At 49.3% G+C, this 12,729-nt stretch overlaps 1 protein-coding gene across 1 annotated transcript; it reads right to left on the bottom strand.

Annotated features, from left to right (window-relative positions):
• Positions 1-7,588: 7,588 nt before the first annotated feature.
• Positions 7,589-12,721, bottom strand: LOC142560033 (uncharacterized). The gene has a single exon (XM_075671791.1). It carries the CDS (start codon positions 11,981-11,983, stop codon positions 7,658-7,660), a length of 4,326 nt encoding a protein of 1,441 aa, XP_075527906.1. The 5' UTR covers positions 11,984-12,721; the 3' UTR covers positions 7,589-7,657.
• Between the last annotated feature and the right edge of the window lie 8 nt (positions 12,722-12,729).

Genomic DNA, 12,729 nt, shown 5'->3' with positions numbered 1-12,729 from the left:
GTTCGAACTTGTGCACGTCCGATTGCTCGACAACTTCAGCAGGCAAACCATTCCAAATTTCGATCACCTCAGGAAAAAAAGAAAAACGAAAAGCATCAACACGTGACTCGTAAGGCTTGATGGATCGTGTGTGGTTTGTTCTCGCGCTCCGTTTTCCCGGAGGCTGAATATATCTATTTGATTTAATCTTAAAGTGCCCTTGAATTATTTGAAATAAAAGCTTTAGTCTTGATTTTTTCCTTCGATTTTCAAGTGACTCGAGCCCACATGAGTTCAGCATTTCCGTCACTGAATCCCTTCTTCTGTATCTTGACGAAATAAAACGAGCGGCCATTCTTTGAATTCGTTCCAGTTTATCTTTTAGGACTTTTTGGTGCGGGCTCCAGACAACACAAGCGTACTCCAAGGATGGGCGGATGAATGTTTTGTAAGCTATCAGCTTGACTTCTTTTGTTGCATGTTCCAATTTCTTCCGCAGAAAGTAAAGTTTTTGGGAAGCTGTCGAGCACACATTATTAATATGTTTATGCCACTGCAGATTATGTGCAATTGTAACACCTAGATACTTGAAGGTATCAACTTTTTTTAGATTATTTTTTCCAATATTATAAGAAAATAGCTGCACAGTCTTCTTATTAGTTATATGCGTAAAAGTTGATTTTGTGTAATTAATTTCCATGTCCCATTTTTCGCACCAAAGATGCAAGGAATGAAGGACACGGTTTATTCTAATTTGGTCGGTAGCTTGTGTTATTCGAGAATAAATTAAACAGTCGTCTGCAAAAAGCTTCAATTCTACGGGAGATTCGGTAACCTCGTTAATATCATTAATATAAATTAGGAACAGTAATGGAGCTAAAACCGATCCTTGAGGAACGCCAGAAAGTACTTCTAGTGTAGAAGAAAAACAATCATCCACATGCACAACCTGCCTGCGATTGTTCAAATAGGCTTTAATCCACTTAAGAATGGTTTCGCTAATTCCTGCTCTGTATAACTTGAAAAGTAATTTACTGTGTGGAACCTTGTCAAATGCTTTTGCAAAATCTATGCAAATGACATCTATTTGTTCTTGGGCATCTATGGCTGAACTAAAATCATGTATCGTTTCTATGAGCTGTGTTATGGTAGATAGCCCTCTTCGGAATCCGTGCTGATACTGATAAAAGAACGCGTTATCCTCGAGGAAAGTTAGTATATGTTTACTTATGATATGTTCTAATAGTTTACAGCTGATACTTGTCAGGGAAATTGGGCGATAATTATTTGCGAGTAGTCGGTCGCCGTTTTTAAAAACAGGTGTTACGACTGCGCACCGCCAATCTTGTGGCAACGAGTTAGTGTGTAGGGACTTTGTAAAGATTATTGTCAAGAAAAATGATATCCACTCAGCGTATCGCTTTAAAAACTGGGTTGGAATCCCATCCGGCCCGCTAGCCTTTTTAGAATCCAAAAGTAACAATTGATTAAACACGCCGGCCTGAGTCACGACCAGGTCTTCCATCGAACATGAGAGGGAGGAAGGCGGGTACGCGTCAAAGTCGTCATTGCTTGGTTTAGAAAAAACAGACTGGAAAAAGTTATTGAAATGATCTGCTATTTTTGTTTTTTCTGTTACTATGTTGTCACTAATTTGAATTCTATTTATTTCCTCTTTGTTGCCACTAAGGTAAAGCCAAAACTTCCGAGGTGCCGTTTTAACGAAGCTACATAGTTTTTTATTAAAAAATTGCTCTTTTGATTCCATCAGAGCCGTTTTTAAACTCTTTCGTAATTTCGATACCTCAGCTGAGCTGTCTTTTCTCCTGCGCAGCCTCTTTATCTTGCGCTTGATGTGTATAATAGGTCGATTAATCCAAGGGTTACGTGGTTTTATTTTCTTTTGTCGAGTTGGAATGAATCTGTCAACGCAATGTTTTATGATATTCTTGAAACGTAGCCATAGATCTTCAACTGGTTCACAATCGCAGGCAAGTTCGAATTCACTATATGACATTTCTAGAAAATCTTGAATGGATGTGTCGTCTGCCTGCCTATAATCCTTAAATTGTACAGGTACAAAGGGTTGGCCACGAGTGTTTGTTCTGACCGTAATGTGCACAGAAACCATTTTATGGTCAGATATCCCGTCTTTAACAGACACAGTATAGTCACCCACTCTGCCCGAGAGAAACACCAAGTCCAAAAGTGACCGGGATTCGAGTGTTACCCTCGTGTCTTCTTCCACGATTTGTTTAAGATTGTGCGAAAACATTATTTGCAGCAGTGCTTCGGAACTAGAAATTTCAACGTTCCCAGGTATCAGTCTGTCCCAGTTGATGCTTGGCAAATTAAAATCTCCGGTCATTATTAGTCTGGTGGTACGGTTCAAGTGAGTGCATAAGAACATATTAAGGTCATCCAAAAACTCTGGTGAAGTGGCAGGCGGCCTATACACTGCACCAACAAGGTAAGTAACACTCGCATAAGTAATTTTGCACCAAACTGTTTCAGGCAAAGTGCACTCGACCGTTACTGCATCTATAGATCTTTTGACAATGATTGCAACACCCCCACCACGAGTATCCCTGTCCCATCTGAACATCTGGTAATTTGGGGGTACCATACAGTGACTAGGCACACCGTTGTTTAGCCATGTTTCGCTTACGACGAGTACGTGTGGACTTTCTGTCAGTAATACATATTCTAATTCGGTTACTTTGTTAAAAAGGCTACGAGCATTCAAAGATAAGATTCGTAGCTATGACGGGGTGAGTTCAGGCATTGATTCGCTGGAATTATCCGAGATGTCAGAGCCATCATGCGAGTTGCCTGCTTTTCTAGTGCGTTGCTTGAACTTATCTCGGGAGTTCAGGAGCGAGCGTGCGTTCTTCTCGTTGTCCCATGTGTATAACTTGTCATTTATTTTGAGCTTGTCGTCGATCAAAAAGACTTTCTTGCCCTGCGCCCTTTCAGCAGAGGCACTTTCCCACAACTTCCTTCGCACCGCTACCGTTTCCTTTGCATAATCATTGCTTACACTAACCGATTGTCCTTTCAGTTTATTGCAGTTCTTTAGCACTTGTTGCTTTTCTCTGCTGTCATAAAATTTCATAATAATTGGCCTAGGTCGTTCTTTGTTCTTTTTCCCTATACGATGAATTTTTTCGACGGTTTTTACTTCAACTCCCAGCGTGTCGTGAAAAATTTTATCTATGACAGCTGCCTTTAACTCCGTCTCTGAATCGCCGATTTTTTCAGAAACACCAAAAACCAGCAGATTGTTACGACGACTATAGTTTTCATATTCAGTCAATTTCCTGGCCTGTTGCTGAACTGTTACCTCAAGATATTCAATTCTTTTGTTCAATTCTTGTATCACTGCCAAGGAATCAGTCAGTCTATCAGTCTTTTCATTAAGTTGACCAATATCCTTGCTGATATTAGTCAACCGGCAGTCAGACGCGGCTTGATTATCAATAATCGTCTGTAACAGTTCAGCTGTCTTATGCCCGGGGTTTTCTTCTATGTCTCCCGACATCAACAGCATCAGCACGGACCAACAGTCAATAGCAATGCAATGAAGCCTACCAGGGCACGGCAGGACAACTAAAAATCTATTGTCACTATGGTAACAGCAGTCTGTGGATGGGGAACCAACCTGCACAAACAGCAGCAGCGGGTGAGCCATGCTGTCCGCAGGCCAGATGCCGTGCCCTCTGATCTGGTCGGTGTCGCGTCGTTCCTTAAGTAGATCGGCTGCTGGTGACGTCACACCTCGTGGTCGATATCCCTTGAATGTGCTGTTGCTTGTAACGTGGCCCGCGCAAAGCATCAATGGTTGTATCACGGTGATGTTGGTCGTTGATACCGGGGTGGGCGTTGCATGCAAAATCCACGGCAGAACCTGCACAAACAGCAGCAGCGGGTGAGCCATGCTGTCCGCAGGCCAGATGCCGTGCCCTCTGATCTGGTCGGTGTCGCGTCGTTCCTTAAGTAGATCGGCTGCTGGTGACGTCACACCTCGTGGTCGATATCCCTTGAATGTGCTGTTGCTTGTAACGTGGCCCGCGCAAAGCATCAATGGTTGTATCACGGTGATGTTGGTCGTTGATACCGGGGTGGGCGTTGCATGCAAAATCCACGGCAGAACCTGCACAAACAGCAGCAGCGGGTGAGCCATGCTGTCCGCAGGCCAGATGCCGTGCCCTGTCCGCAGGCCAGATGCCGTGAGGTAGAGGACGTACGGTGATGTTTCTCCGGATGGCATGGGGTAAGCTCATAGTCTGAGGCGGCGGATGGCTCAGAGGGGCAGAGAGCCCCAGGCGTAAGAGAATGGACCTCCCTGCTTCCGTAATCGCCAGCCTTGTTCGCTGACTGGATAAATGTGCCTCGATCAGCTCCTCGGCCGTGTTGTGCACACCTAGTCGTAGTAGGCGTTCTGTGGACGTACTGATTGGCAGGCATATCGCCTGCTTATATGCCTTTCTGATCATTGTGTTGATTTTCTTGAGTTCCGTCTCGTTGAGTAGTGCGTATGGAATAGCGTAAGTTATTCGAGACACGACGAAGGCTTGGACAAGCCGAAGCGTGTCCGCCTCCCCCATGCCTCTTGTCTTGGTTGTTATTCGCCGGATCATGTGCGTAACTTGGGCTGTTGTATTCTTAAGCTTTTGAATTAATATTGTATTGGTGCGATCTGACTGGAAAACCATTCCCAATATCTTTACGCTCTGAGACGGAACGATGGTGTGTCCCTCCAGTTGTATGTTGATAGTGGGCGAGTCGGTTGTGTGCTTCTTTCGCGGTGAGACCAGGAGTAGCTCCGACTTTTGGGGGGCGCAGCTGAGCCCGCATGACTTAGCATAGTCGCTCACCACGTCTGCAGCTTCCTGAAAGCGGTTCTCCATTTCCCCGATGGACCCTGTGGACGACCAGATGGTAATGTCGTCGGCATATAGGCCATGCCGGATCCCTGGGATGTTATCGAGGAGCGGCGGTAGGCCTATTAGGGCGATATTGAAAAGGAGAGGGGATAACACTGTGCCCTGTGGTGTGCCGCGCCCGCCCAGTAGGAAGGGGTTTGTGGCTTTGTCCCCGACCTTTAGGATGGCTTTTCTATCTGAGAGGAAATCTCTGATATAGGAGTACGTCCTGGCCCCACAGCCCAGCACGTTTAGCCTCTGTAAGATTGCTGTGTGCTTGACGTTATCGAACGCCCCTTTAAGATCTAAGGCGAGGATAGCCGTGGGGGAGTTGCGAGTCGCTGGTACAATCACCTCCTCTTTCAGCTGAAGTAGGATGTCTTGAGTTGAGAGGTGTGGACGGAATCCTATCATCGTTGTTGGAAGTTTCCCCCAAGTCCTCCAGGAATGGTTGTAACCGATTGAGAACGATGTGCTCTAGGAGCTTTAATCCTACACACGAAGTGAGGGAGATCAGTCGTAGGTTCTCAATGGCTGGTGGCTTGCCTGGCTTCGGTATCAGACGAACCTCGGCTATTTTCCAGTCCTCGGGAAGGTTTCCTTTCCTCCATACTTCGTTAAGATGAGCGGTAAGCTCTAGTAGCGAGGGGCTGTCAAGATTTACGAGTGCCTTATTGGTAATTTGGTCCATTCCCGGGGCTGTGTGGCGTCTCAAGCCCATTATCGCCGCTGTTACCTCATGTAGATGAATGTCCTCATCTAGGAGCTCTTTGTGGCTTCCAGTGAAACAACATCATAATATTCTGCTCTGCGCTGTCATCATTGTACAAAAGAGACATCAGCTGCAGGCGGCCGTTACCCTCGGTGACCGCACTTGTTTTCTGCCTGTCGTTGGTGTTACCTGCATTGCCTTCATGTTTAATAGTGGAACGGACACTTTATGAGCTAAATGCGCGGCCATTAGCAGTTTTTTTTTTTTTTTCATTTTGGAAGGTCAACGAACGGTGTTGAGGCGACTTTCATGCGATATTTCTTGTGGTTTCACTTATTCTTCGTTTGTAGTCGCAGCCTGCGAGTGTTACTTACGCGATCATGTTTCATTAGAGTGCATAGTGATGAATATATAGTATCGCAACCGCACATTGAGTCGGTAACGGAATTACCCAGCTCCCGACGTAGCCTGAAAGCCAGTATCATATTCAAGTTGCAAAGAGGCAAAAGAGGGGGGCAATGCTTCTGATAAACCTTTAAAAACTTGCTATCTGAAACAGGCTCTGTCAACAACTGCATGAACGAAACGTGCAAATGATTTCCAGCAAAGTAGGAACCCTTCAATCATATAATAAAATCGCTTACCGAACCGAAATAAAGAGGTGTTGTTGCTGTCGTTCTTGCAAACACGATTCGAAGTTTCCACTCGAAAACTCGTATCACTTTAAGCAAGCGAAAGCACGAACGAACCGCCGCAGCCGCCGCTGAGCCATAGAATAATGAACCAACTTGCCAAGCCGCCTAAAGTTTCAAAATTGGCGGGATCGTTGTATGTGGCGCCACCTTCTGTGCTGGCGCTGCGCTTGAATAAAACTGCCTGATGTTTTCTCATGCTTACATATTTTCACTTTAAAACAACTTTAATGCATAGATCTGGTTTTGAACAAAATCTATTTTATTTTTTACTCGTTCTTTATGTTGATTTTAAATTACGCACCCCTTTGCCGGCGGCAAATCGTAGCACGCTATCAATGTGGCGCCAGATTTCAACCGGCGAAGGTGCGCGCTTCGGAACGTCCATAGGAAATCTACGAAGAATCGGTTTCCGCGCGCTCCATTTGTGTTTCTGACATCGCTACAAGTGGTTTCATATGCCCTGTCAACGCCACTATCCCCTCACCTTTTCCCAAGCATGTCGGCAACTTGCGCGCTCACAAAATTGATTTTGTCCTCCCCCCCCCCCCGCCCCCGCCCCAATTTGTCGAGTCTTCCCTGGGTGCTTTGTGGCAATGCCTTCAAAATTTCGACACTTTTTCTAAGTAATTGTCTTCACAATGGCTAGGAGCGTATTCTAGCCATGCGCTTCTAGCGTATGGCTAGAAGCGTATACCAAAGCTCCATAGGCAGAACAATGAGCTGCAGCTGCGCAGGCCACGAGACTGAAGATGACAGTTGTGTAAAAGTGGATTCAAATAGGAGTAAAATGAGAGTACGTGCACTAATATGCACCGATAGTACTAAACTCTGACACAGATTCCAAAAACAGTGCTTACTGGAGCTGCCGCTGCCGTCCTCTCCTTGAAGCGATGTTCAGCTGCTTTCGCAGCAGATCAAAACTAACACCTGGCCTGAATGAACACAGCACAGTAGCCCATTCCGGTCAGCGACCAGCGGCCTAGCCGCGTTTCTCGTGGCATCCGATTCCGGCCGTATTATCTTTTCTTCAGATGCTGCCTTTCACATATTCACTGCTAAGGCTCGGCCGAATTTTATAAATAAGCACTTTGTACTGCTTATCTCCAGCGACACTCCTACGCTAAACTTTGAACAAAGCATAATTTCTAAAGATTTCTTCATGGCGCTATCTGCCCAAATTCTGCCAACCCATATAACCGATCCTTCCGCGTAGTTTGTTTTAATTATCGGATAGATGGAGAGACAAAGGACGAAAACAAATAACACCACTCAGTGTGCAGGAGAGCCACAACTAATCTGTATTTGCAAAAAATTAAAAGGAACTCTGAAGCTGATGTCTCCGGTGTCTATCCGGTTGCGGTACTAGATGTCGTGCTGAACATCATTGGCGCTGGCGCGGGCATAGGTTTTGACCAGTAGTGTACCGATGTCACTGGTGATAACGGCAAAGCCAGAGTCGCTGTCTGGTCTGGCACGGGAGCACAAGATACAAAGTCACAGCCAGAGCTGCCGCTCTGTTGGGTCGAAAGTTGGGGAACGAAAAGCTTGGGCGCGCCTTGCATGCAAGCCGGTTGCTCTTCTAAAAACGGCGTCTGCGTTGAGGGAGAGTCACCAGATGCCTTACTACTGTCTGCGTTAAGCACATCCACGTAGCGTCTGCGCAGAGAGCGCTGCTTGCTCATATGAAACCGGCTCTGTCCGGGCTTACCGCTGAACGATTTCTGGCCTCCAAAAGTGGAGTCCTTTGGAGGCGCCGCCATCGGCCCGTCCGCTTCACCGGGCACAGCATTCTTGTCTACCCAACACTTCTTATCCTCGTCCCACACAATGCAGGGGTCATTGTCATCCGGAAGAATGATCTGGTTGGGTTGCCTCGGAGCTATTTTCTCAAAGATGGCCCCCAGCCAGCTTTTTCTGGCAGCCTCTCGTGGCTTATCAGTAGCTGGTCTGGCACGTTCCGATCCAGACGTTGGGCGCTTTGGTTGAACACGTCTGTGCACAGAGGACGCGGTCGTGTCGTCAACGTAGTCTCGCCGGACGCGAACGTCCGTGCTGCTGCTGACGCCGCTACCGCAATCCTGCGAAGTCAAAGTTTCGGGGTGTTGCTGATAAACTGAAGCACTGTAGTAGTCGAATCGCACGGCTTCCGTGCTGGCAGGCGGACATGGTGGTACCGAAGTGTCTGTCTGTGGTGACCTGTTGCTTACACACGGTTGGCTTGCACCCGTTGCACCCGTAAAGTTGCACTCGTTTGAAGGCCGGGCCACTGTCGATAGGCGAGGCTGTGCTGATTGAAGACAGTCTTCGACAGTTGGCGGAGCTGTCGCAAGGAATGAAAGATCGGCCGACGCTTGAATTTGAGAGTTTTCACGGGCGGCGTCCTCCGCCATCGAGCTGCATTGCTCAGCCGCAGCTGAGACTGCAGCATGTGTATCCGCCACTGAGCTCCACTGTTCTAGCGGCGGTGAAATATCCTTGCACACAGAAGTGTCTACGTAAGAGCTGAAGTAGTTTTCTGGCTGTCGCAGAACATATCGGTCGATGTCGCACCCCGAAAAATCCGCGATGGCAACATTTGGCTGACTCTGGAAACCGCTGTCCGCACTCAATATTTCAGTCATGAACCCCGTTCCATCACTCTCTCCATCGCTTCTAAAGGTGCAATGATCTCCAGCCTGGGGCATGGCGCTATTGTCAGCTGCTCGATGTTCAGAGACCATTTGGGCAAGAGCATCCAGCCAAATAGCCTCGCCGATCTCGTGTCGCTCCGTTTGCTCTTGAATAAACTCTGGCACGTGGTACTTCAATCGGTTGGCCAACTCATATGTCTGCGCTGCTATGTGCACCGACATGCAATGCTGCGCCATCGCCTCTGCCAGAATCTCACAGTAGAGAAGCGCCTCTTCCGGAAATCCGTACTCGGCGAGCCGCATGGCATGAAGAAACTTATACACCTGCAAGTGCGGTAGCGTGTAGCTGGGGTCGGACAGAGAGCGGGCGTACTCGTAGATCTCCGTGCAGTGGATTGCCTCGTTGGACGCAAACTCGCGAAACGGCAGCGTCTGGTGGCTGGCCCCGAGCAACACAAGCTTGTTGCACTTGCGAGAATACGACCCAAACTCGGCATGGGCAACCACGTAGCAGAAATGCGCTGCCGATAAGCAGCCATGGCTGGCTAAGGCGTCACCAAGGATGGTGACGCTACGGGCGTCTGCTTCCGGACATGTCGATGGGTTGGAGAGGATCATGGCCAAATGAGGTCTCCATTCGCCCCATTTCTCGGCGGCAACGAGAGTGACAGCAGCGGGCTGTCGTCCAGACAGGTGCTGGTACAGCGTACGCAGAGGGTCATTCAGGGACAGAGCGTTCGTGAAGCGAGCCATCGTGGCTACATGCGTTCTGTTGTCTATCCTTGAGGCCAGCGACAGCGCGTGGCCCCAGAGACCGTGCTTCTCTGCCCACTCCAAAGCGCACTTTTTGCGTCCAAAGAGTAGGAACTCGCGGAACTTCGCGACTGCGTGACTAGTGGTAATGGTTCCGAGCTGGCTGCCGTCGCACACCACGATGTCATCAAACGACGAGCCGGTGCACACACCAGAGCTATTGGATGATACATCCGCATCCCCATCGCACATTGGCCGGGAACATAGCACTGACGGTGTTGGCTCCAACATTTCATGGTCCTTAATCAACAGCTCTGCAATTTCCGAACCCGAGACCAGCCCGTTCTGTCGGAGCAGGAGCACAAGCAGCTCCCAGAGCAGAATGTGCGAGGACCGATCGGGCAAGTCGGGGATTTTGGCAAATGACGCGATCTTCTTCTTGCAAAAGTGGATCACGGTGTGCTTGTGCGTTTCGGACCTAATCAGAGGTCCCGGGAATGCCTCCAGTTCGCGGAAACATGGCTCCTTCTGGAACAAGGGCGTGAGGCTGTGAAGCTCGATGAGCTGCGGCGGATTACTTCCACTGATAGTGGGAACCAGCTTGACCAGGCCATTGAGGCCGTAGAAACTGACAATAGGGTGTGGTCGCGGGAACTTCAGCACTTCTTGTAGCTGGGGTGCATTGTCGTGGACATGGTCATCGGCAAAATTTTGGTTCCAGCGCAAGTACGCGTCGGCGGACAATGGTCCAGCGCGCACATTCCGCCAGTCAATTTGCTGCGCAGAGCTGTAGCCAAAACGGGAATAGTATGCATCGACTTGCTGCTTGTACAGTGGGTTGGTCCGGTATAACTCATCGTAATACATGGTTTCGTGGCCCAAACGTGGTGCGTACTCGTAATGACTGCAGCCGTCGCGTTTTCTCCCGTAGTCGCCGTATTTGTAATCGCAAGTAGCATCGTTAACGCAACCCCGGTCGTACAGAGCGCCAGTGGACAGGTCATCGCCATGGAATTTTGGGTGCCTGCTAGCACGATATGCTTTTTGCGGATCCCCACAAGAATAGTCGGGCTCACGCTTGAGGTGTGTTCGTTCGGTTTGCCGGTCCTGTTCATTCAGGCAGGGTTCCGGGAACGTTCCGGGCGGTTGTCGACGGTTGTCACGTCTTTCGTCGTAACGGTCACTATTGCGGACGAACCGATGTTCCTTTCTTTTGTCGTGGCTTCTCTCCATTCTCCACTGGTCTAGCCGATGGTGGAAACGGACGGGCTCGTGGAAGTCGGCCCCGAGTTTCTCGTCCCTATACGCTCTCCGGTCGTCATAGCTGTCACAACTCCAGTGCACCCTTCTGTAATCGTGATATACGTCCCCCGCCATTCTGTCCTCCTTCGGTCGTCTTCTCCCGCCTTTTCTGTTGTACTGCTCGAAATCCTCTTTCGGAACATCTCTCCGATCAGCTCCTCTATAAAACTGGCGGTCTCTTCTCAGATCTTGGCCTCTCATGGGGACTCCTCCACGTCTTTGACAACTACTGAAGTCGCAATTTCTCTTAAAATTTAGAATTTCTTCGCTGATTCGGTCGTCGGCTGGCCTTGAGTCACGACGCTCTCTATATTCCCTGCCGCGCCCTGCGTCCGTAGAAATTTTGCAACTCGCGTTAAGCCGACAGTAAGATTGTTCTTCGTTGTTTTCTGCGCTTCGAGATTCGCGCTCCCATACGCGCAAATCGTCGCCGGTCTTCTTTGCATTGCGCTTGTGGTGCGTAACAGCGACACAAGTACAGCCAGCGTCGTAGACAGGGGAAGCGTTTCCACGCGAAGGTGATGCGGCATCAGACCGTGGCATCAGCGGAAAGCCATTCACGTCCTCCCAAGCACTTGTTTCCGGGACAGCAGGCAAGTTATCTCTCTCAGCGGTGCATTCCGGCGGCTCGGTCCTGGCCAGGAGCGTCGATTGTACCTCTGGCCAGGTGAGGTCCGGCACGGACGACAACCTTTCAGGCGAAGGCAATGAAGCACCGGCAGTTCCTACACTTTCTTGTTTCTCCCACTCATGGCGGCTTCGGCGCGTCGGTGCGGGCGTTGCCACGCCTGGCGCTCGACTCCGCTGTTGCCTGTGCGACACCACAACATGGTCCTCGAAGTCACCAGTATCAGTCACCATCACAGGCACATTGGCTCGAAGCTCGACGGGCGGCGAATATTGCACCACTTCACCAGTCTCTCCCGTGAGGGAACGTGCCCGTGAGGCGGGCCGGTCGTGCAGGTTGGATGGCGCTGCTGGAGCCATGTTTACGAAGGGATCGCACGTCGGTCGCGCCGAACAAAGTCAGGTCGGGGCCAATGGCGCACAATGCAACTGAAGAGCGTTGACGTTGGCGTGTGTCACACCGCACTTGCAGCGGTGGCAGCGGCGACGAAGAGCCGAAGATGTGTGGCAGGTGCGGCGGCCATGGTGGTCCGCGAGGCGACCTCGGCGCTCGGCGTCGGGGCGCCGGCGGCGTGCAGGACGTCAGCAGATCCGTGCCTCTTCATCTTCTTTCCGTTCTGTCGAACAACGGCCGGACTGCGCGTGTTCCACGTGTCACGTGCCACCACGCGCCGTCTTCTTCCTCTTCCGACCTAGCTGACCGACCCAGCCGAGCAAATCAGCATTTTCCTTTTTTATGTACTTCTTGATATCAAAACGTTAACGCAATTTCTAAGGTATCTAAAGTATGGTTTTGACTATTAACGGTGCCCGTTGCACCGAAGAACATGCGCGACTAGTGAAGCACACGCGTAAGCTAGGTTCGATCGATATTGTGGACACGTGGCAGTTCTGTCATGTTCTGCTTCATCCTGCCAGTTCAACGCACTGGTTCAAAGCAGCGTGACATTATGCAATATTAATTGCATCTGAACGTTTTAGGAGTTCATAATAATTTGTATGGTTCGTGAATGCTGGTCTTCAATCTGGTACATACATGCGAACTAGCCTACTACTCATAATACCTAGTCACTTTCGGAGACAATCCAATCCGATCATCACATAAG

The sequence above is a fragment of the Dermacentor variabilis genome, chromosome 10 (genome assembly GCF_050947875.1).
Source record: "Dermacentor variabilis isolate Ectoservices chromosome 10, ASM5094787v1, whole genome shotgun sequence".
NCBI lineage: Eukaryota > Metazoa > Arthropoda > Arachnida > Ixodida > Ixodidae > Dermacentor > Dermacentor variabilis.
Note: the sequence above shows the minus strand (reverse complement) of the source record. Positions and strands in the feature narration are given on the sequence as shown.